Source organism: Penaeus chinensis, chromosome 30 (genome assembly GCF_019202785.1).
Source record: "Penaeus chinensis breed Huanghai No. 1 chromosome 30, ASM1920278v2, whole genome shotgun sequence".
In the NCBI taxonomy this organism is placed as follows: domain Eukaryota; kingdom Metazoa; phylum Arthropoda; class Malacostraca; order Decapoda; family Penaeidae; genus Penaeus; species Penaeus chinensis.
The window spans coordinates 25,375,923-25,383,422 of NC_061848.1; the positions used below are offsets into that span (position 1 = coordinate 25,375,923).

The 7,500-nt window shown below is 42.6% G+C and overlaps 2 protein-coding genes across 8 annotated transcripts in view; one reads left to right on the plus strand and one right to left on the minus strand.

The window, feature by feature from the left end:
- Positions 1–7,500, minus strand: part of LOC125041150 (mucin-5AC-like) — a 514,849-nt gene that overhangs the window by 333,282 nt on the left and 174,067 nt on the right. The gene's annotated exons all lie outside the window — the stretch shown is intronic.
- LOC125041148 (metabotropic glutamate receptor 3-like) overlaps positions 1–7,500 on the plus strand; it is a 19,851-nt gene that overhangs the window by 11,024 nt on the left and 1,327 nt on the right. Inside the window, exons 6-17 of the mRNA XM_047635949.1 lie at positions 148–341; positions 818–939; positions 1,796–1,950; positions 2,273–2,460; positions 2,916–3,038; positions 3,594–3,712; positions 4,455–4,650; positions 4,932–5,209; positions 5,548–5,790; positions 6,117–6,265; positions 6,546–6,733; positions 7,491–7,500. The exon at positions 7,491–7,500 is cut by the window's right edge and continues 1,327 nt beyond it. Of these exons, the coding sequence (XP_047491905.1) occupies positions 148–341; positions 818–939; positions 1,796–1,950; positions 2,273–2,460; positions 2,916–3,038; positions 3,594–3,712; positions 4,455–4,650; positions 4,932–5,209; positions 5,548–5,790; positions 6,117–6,265; positions 6,546–6,733; positions 7,491–7,500 (1,965 nt within the window). The remainder of the gene's footprint in view (positions 1–147; positions 342–817; positions 940–1,795; positions 1,951–2,272; positions 2,461–2,915; positions 3,039–3,593; positions 3,713–4,454; positions 4,651–4,931; positions 5,210–5,547; positions 5,791–6,116; positions 6,266–6,545; positions 6,734–7,490) is intronic.

Sequence of the window (7,500 nt, forward strand, 5' to 3'; positions counted from 1 at the left end):
TTTTTTCTAATCTAAATTTTTCGCACGACAAATTCTCCTTTTCCATTTCGCACACATCAACAAATAAATCCCTCTAACTGTAAACATAAATTTGCATATCATTATTTCCTTCAACTTTCCCGAACGTCTTCCTCCTTCCCACAACAGCAAATTCGGCTGGACTTACGCCAGCGTCGTGTACAGCCGAGGCGAGTACGGCGAGGGCGGCTTCCAGCAGCTGAAATCGCAGGCGAGTCGTTTCCACGTGTGCTTTGCCGCTCCTTCGCACCGTCTGGCCAAGGACGACAGCGACGACACCTACAGGGAGGTCGTGAGGGCGCTGCTGGCCAGGAATGCTAGTGGTTAGTAAAATGGCGCTGATTCCTTTTCTTATTATTATTTTATTTTATTTTTTTTCGATATCGTTTTCTTTTTTTCCACCTTTTCTTCGGAGTCGTTTTTCTTTTCTTCTTTTTTTCTTCTTCTTTTTCTTCCTCGTATTTTTCTTTTTCTTCTACCTTTTCTCTTTCCTTTTTTCCTTTTTCTTTTTCGTTACCTTTTTCTTTTACTCTTTCCTCTTATCTTCTTTTCCCTCCACTTTTTCCCATTTCATTGTTCGCTTCTTTCATCCTTTCCGTTTTCCTTCTTTACTCTCTTTGTCTCTATTCTCATTTCTTCTATACCCAGAAAGTCTTATCATCAGATCTTCTAATAAATGATACCAAACAAATGCAATTCTCCACAAGAATTACAAACGAAGCCAAATATACATACACATAACGACACGTAACATTAACACCTGAACCATCGGTCAATACTAACCAAATTATCATTGCAGTGGTGGTGGTCTTCGCTAACGACGAGGTCACAGCGAAGTTAATGAAAACGGTGCAGCTCCACGGCCGCTACTCGCACATCGTCTGGGTGGGGTCTGACGGCTGGAGTTCATCGTCGCCAAAGGTACTGTGAAAGAGGACGAATGAGAAACGTTAATAAAGAAGGATGTAGAAGGAAAATTGAATGGATAGCTAGAGAGTATTCAAATGAGGTCGATATAGAATGAAAAGTTGAAAAGACGTTAAAAAAAAAAAATGAACAAAAAAGGTGGAAGGAAATATTGAAGAAGGGACGGTAAAAAAACATGAAAAAAAAACAAAAAATCTAAAATAAATACTAATATAAATTTCAGTAAAAAAGAAACACTAAAAGTTAACATAGAAGGAAAAGTTGAAAATACAGGAAAAGGAGGTTTATATGCATGGTACTGCAGGTTTTAAGTGTGATGGCGGGAAAGGAGAAGGGAAAAGGAAAACTCCGATTTGGAAATAAAAAGAAAGCGGAGAATTTATTTATAGAGGTGATGCAGTTCAGCCATGCCTCGCTTTTTTTTTTTTTTTTTTTTATCTCTCTCTTTTTACTTGATATATTTTAGGTGGCCGTTTTGTTTAGGAATATCACCTATATCATATTGTTAGAGTTTGAGCATTTATAAATTAGCCTTTTTGTTTTATGTATAACTCTTTATTATGGTTTAAACTATGAGAATTTATATATCTATATCTTACACTCTTATTTGGAAATGAGTTTGGAACCACTGGAATATAAAAAATCAGAATAAGAATTGACATAAAACAGAACCCACTACAAGATACACAGGCTATGAAAATCTCTAAAAAAATATATTATTGCATAAAGACGTATTTATAAAAAGTATATGAAATAACACTTAATCCATAATTGATACAAGCTTCATCTCCCGTTACCTAAAAAAATGTATTCAGTATTGACACACTAACCACGCCTTCCTCCTCTATAGCAAGCGGAGGCGGTGGTCGAAGGCGCCATCGCCGTCAGGCCTTTGGTCAACTCTCTGCCTGGCTTCGATGAGTACTTCCGCTCCCTCACTCCTGCAGGGAACCAACGCAACCCGTGGTTTGCTGAGTACTGCGCCCAGGGGAACTGCCCCCCGAAGTGAGTGTTTTTTCTTTTTCTTCTACTTCTTTTTCAACTTCGTCTTCTTCTATGATTTTTTTTTTTTTTTTTTTTTTTTTTTTTTTTAGACTTGTCCTAAATTACAAAAGTATTTCCTGTCTTCTTTATATATGCGGCCATTCCTTCTTTATCAACAGATACTCGTATTTCATCACAGGTCTCTGTCAATCTGTGTATGAATCCACATACCCCCTAATGTATCTCCATATCCATCTACCTTTCAAGCCCCCCCTCCCCCCCCCCCCCCCCCACAGCCTAATAAATCTAACCACAACCCCCTCCCCTTCACCCCCTTCCGCAGCGCCTCCTACGCACAGGCCCCGTGGTTGCACTTCGTCAGAGACGCCGTCTACGCCTTCGCCCACGCTCTGCACAACATGTGGGAGGCGCGGTGCGAGGGGAATCCGGGTCTCTGCGACGCCATGGCCCACAGTGGACACGTACACGGACACGAGCTCTTTGGACACCTACTCAATGTGTCTTTTGAAGGTGATTTTTTCTTCAATAGATTCTTTCTTTCTGTTGTTTACTCCCTGTTGAGATATTTGTAGTTCGTAATTTGTCTATAGTTTTCCTAATTTCCGTAGATATTTATTTCTTATAAGGACACTGAACTTTTCTGGACGGAGGAGAAAAGAATTAATTGTCATTTTTAGTGGATGATAGGGTTTGATATTAAGAAGGTATGCTGCCTATGTTTTCGGAAAACCGTTCAATACGAAAAAAGTTGGTCATTTTTAGTGGATGATAGGGTTTGATATTAAGAAGGTATGCTGCCTATGTTTTCGGAAAACCGATCAATACGAAAAAAGTTTTCATTCGGACAATAGTTCATTATCAACCCCATTTCTTTCTTTCTTTAATTTATTTCATTCTACAACGCTTGATGTACAATGTAAATATATAAAAGAGAAGACCACAAACTTAGCGATTTTTTTTTACAGACGTCAACGGTCGTAGCTTCCAGTTCGATAAAACGGGGGCGGCCTTCCCTCGATACAGTATCCTCAACTACCAGCGTGTGGATGACTATAACTACATGTGGGTCCCCGTCGGCACTTATTCACGTGAGTAGAGATTTCTAGAGTTAAATCTTGTGTTTTCGTTTGTGTGTGTTTTTCCATTTGATGTTTCATTTTTTTTTTTTTTGTATTTTTGGTCTATCCATCTGACCGCTCTTTCTACCCCCCCCCCCCTCTCTCTCTCTCTCTCTCTCTCTCTCTCTCTCTCTCTCTCTCTCTCTCTCTCTCTCTCTCTCTCTTTCTTTCTTTTTCTTTCACTTTTACTTTCGCTCTCTTTTTCGGTCTCTTTCGCTTTCTCCTCTCTCACGTTTTTTCTCCTCCCCCTCCTCCCCCCCCCCTCCTCCTCCTCCTCGTCCTCGTCCTCGTCCTCGTCCTCGTCCTCGTCCTCGTCCTCGTCCTCGTCCTCCTCCTCCTCCTCCTCCTCCTCCTCCTCCTCCACTTCCTCCTCCTTCTTCAGTTCCTTCTCTTCCTCCTCCTCCTCCTTCTCCTCCTGCCTCTCCTCATCCTCCCCCCCCCCCCCGCCATCTTCCTCCTATTTTCTTCCCCCTCTCAAAATACCAAAAAAAGTAACGCAAATCTTCTCTTCCCCCAAACAAACAGGGTCATCAGAGGGCAAAATTCTCGACCTCGAAGAATCCTCCTTGAAATTCCGCCAGTACGACCACCTCCCTGTGTCTTCCTGCGGGACGCCTTGTCAGCCGGGAGAGGCCAAGATACTGGTGCGTCTGGGAAGGGTTTTGGGTGTGTTGGGAAAGGCGAGAATGGTGGAGAGATTGATGCTGATTGATGGTGATGGTGGTGATGGTGGTGACGAAGGGGAGGAGGAGGAGGAGGAGGAGGAGAAGGAGGAGGAGGAGGAGGAGGAGGAGGAGGAGGAGGAGGAGGAGGAGGAGGAGGAGGAGGAGGAGGAGGAGGAGGAGGAGGAGAAGGGAGGAGGAGGAGGAGGAGGAGGAGGAGGAGAAGGAGAAGGAGAAGGAGAAGGAGAAGGAGAAGGAGAAGGAGAAGGAGAAGGAGAAGGAAAAGGAGAAAGAGAAGGAGGAGAAGGAAAAGGAGGAGGAGGATAGTGGTGGTGATGATGAGGAGAGGGAGGAAGATCATGATGATTATAACAATAGTGAGAACTAGGATGATAATGAAGATGGTGATGAAGATGATGATGATGAGGAGGAGGATGGTGGTGGTGAGGATGATGATAACTTTCATAATTGGTGATAACAATGAAAAGAATGATAGCTCGCGATGTTTGTTAATAATGATATGTTGATGAGGATGATTGTGATATGAGCTTTATGATGATTTTCGTTATTATAAGAGTACACATGTTAGTAGCATATCCCCACTAACGACATAACTAGAAATCCTCATTAACACACAACATTAATACACAAATAACTATACAAACATTTGAACACCTCACAAGATATCCATAAAGCCTAACAAGCTATTTCCACCCTTACGCAGTTACAAGATAAATGCTGCTGGCGGTGTGAACCCTGCCAAGACTACCAGTACTTAGACAACAGCACGCAGCTCTGCAAAGACTGCGACGAATGCGACGCCCCTGACGAGAGCAAAGGCGCGTGCAAGAAGAAGGAGGAAAGGTTCATTGACTACAAGAACCGGTGGGCGATCACGTCCCTGGCCTTCGCTAGTTTGGGTAAGGAGCACGGGATATGTGTGTGTGTGTGTGTGTGTGTGTGTGTGTGTGTGTGTGTGTGTGTGTGTGTGTGTGTGTGTGTGTGTGTGTGTGTGTGTGTGTGTGTGTGTGTGTGTGGATAGCTTGTTGCGTGAAAGGTTAGACGAGTGTGTGGATGTGGGTATATCTTTACATAAGAACCCCAAACACCATTGAAATTGCCCCAGAATCCTAAGAATCATAGTTCTAAACCCGAATAACAACATAAATCAACACCCCATTAACCCCTCTCTCCCTCCCAGGCATCTTCAGCACGGTCCTGGTAGCGGTCATCTTCTGGGTTTACCTGGACACACCTGTGATCAAAGCATCCTCGAGGGAACTCTCATACATCCTCCTGGCGGGGATCTTCCTCTCCTTCGCCATGACCTTCGTGATCGTCGCCCCGCCCACCTTCTTCACCTGCGGCATCACGAGGTTCTTCCTGGGCTTCTGCTACACCGTCTGCTACGCCGCCATCCTCACCAAGACCAACAGGATATCGAGGATTTTCAACAAGAACCCGAGCAAGCCACATAAGGTGGGTTCTTCAGGGAGGGTGAATAAGGGTTTCTTGCAAGTCGGGGTTAAAGAGGCTTTTGGATTCCTGATAGGATCGTTTGCCCAGGATGAAATACACTCCGAACGAGGTTTTAGAATTATGTATGGGAGCTATATGTGACGCGAAATATATGTATGAATAGTAAGTACAACCTAGGTCTGATAAATATAGTGACTGCACAATTTGAAGTAAGGGCAAAGGGACCTTGCATAATCCCCTTTAACCTACGTATTGTTACATAAACATAGTGACTACGTAATTCCATGTAATTCTAACAACGACAAAGGCCCCTAACTCAATCCCTCACAACACAACAGGCCAAGTACACCTCCCCGCGCTCCCAAATGGTAATCGTCACCCTCCTCGTAAGCGTGGAAGTGATCATCAACATCTCTTGGCTCGTGTACTATTCGCCCTCGACGAAGCACCTCTGCTCGAGAGACACTGGCTATCGCATCCGCATCTGCAACGGCCTTGATGACTATTCGTACATCGTGGGTCTTATCTATCCGCTGGTGTTGGTCTGTTTCTGCACCGTGTACGCCATCAAGACCAGGAAGGTGAGTTGGGAGGTGGATTGATTAGCTGCTGGTTGATTGTGTATTGATATGTGGTTGGGCTGGATATGTGTATGTGTGAGAGAGAGAGAGAGAGAGAGAGAGAGAGAGAGAGAGAGAGAGAGAGAGAGAGAGAGAGAGAGAGAGAGAGAGAGAGAGAGAGAGAGAGAGAGAGAGAGAGAAAGAGAGAAGAGAGAAAGAGAGAAAGAGAGAAAGAGAGAAAGAGAAAGAGAGAGAGAGGGAAAAACATGAAAGAGAGAAAATGCATAAACAAACCAAGCTGAGACTGACTTGCCTCCATCTGAACCTCCACGAATGTTCTCCCTCAGTGTCCCGGAGGCTTCAACGAGGCCCGGTTCATCGCCTTCACGAACTACACGACCTGCCTCATCTGGCTCGTCTTCGTGCCTCTCTACCTGTCCTCGGGGGCCTCTGATGACGTCAGGATCGTCACTCTGGCCATGTCTCTGTCGCTCGGGTGTGTATCGTGTTCCAGGTCACCTTGGATTACTGTTTTCTCAATATAGGATCGATGTCATGATAAAAGCTTAGCGCGAGGATAAAATAAATGGAACTGTTGTTGTTTTGAAGAAAGAAAGGTAAAATAGAAAAGTTCACTACGTGTACCTTTATATTATAAAGAGGGGGGGGAGAAAATAAACTTACATTATTATTATTCTTTTAAACAAATAATTGACAAACTTTCTCATTTAAATTTTTTTTTTTTATAATACCTCGAAATCTTTACCTTTCCTCAGAGGATTCGTACAGCTCGGGTGCCTGTTCTTCCCGAAAGTTCACATCGTGTTATTTAAGCCCGAGAAGAACACGAAGGACGCCGTGATGAGCATCCAGAGGACCTCCTCCTACAGGGCGGGATCCATCCGCCAGCAGCCTCCGGATAACTTGCAGCATCACTCGGCTCCCGCGATCATCTTCCTGAACAGTGAGGGTTCTTTCATTCTCTCTTCCTCCTCATCCATCTATCTATCCAACCATCCATCTATCTGTTTATCCATTTATCCATCCACCCATTCAACTATCCATCCATCCATCTATCCATCATCCACCAACCCATTCATAAATCTTGGCAAGCTCATGTCCGTCGCTCAATCTGTTTATCAATTTATCTATCAGCTTGTCCATGCGTCATTGAAGTCTGCATGTCAATTTATAATCTATAAATATGATTATATTTCTACCCTCTGTCACATATTTTCACTTCATTTCATTTGAGAAATAATTATGCAGACCTTAAATTTTTCATATAATACCAGTTAATACACGTAATGTGCACCCATCAGTAAAGTTAAAATATTGGTTTAAAAAGTTCAAAATACAATTAATATTTAATCCTTTTTTCCTTTAAGTCAAAACTTGAAAATCATAGATGAAATATAGTATTGGAATAGAAATACAAGTCAACCATACAAGTCATACAAGTTAAAATTTATGGTATTGACAAGAATGATTGTGATGTGAGCGTACGAAGCTAAAGAAAATTACACTTGTTATTCTTTTATCTAAAATCAAATTTACTATGTACCATTAAAATAAAATTAAACCTCATTTTCCTTTATCTAAAGTTAAATGTACTATGTATTGTTAAAAGGAAATTTAACCTTATTTTGTTATAATTAGCAGTTAAAACCTACCGTATTATTGAAAGAAAATGAAAATATTTCCTTTTCTCCCGTCAACAGGCAAGCCACC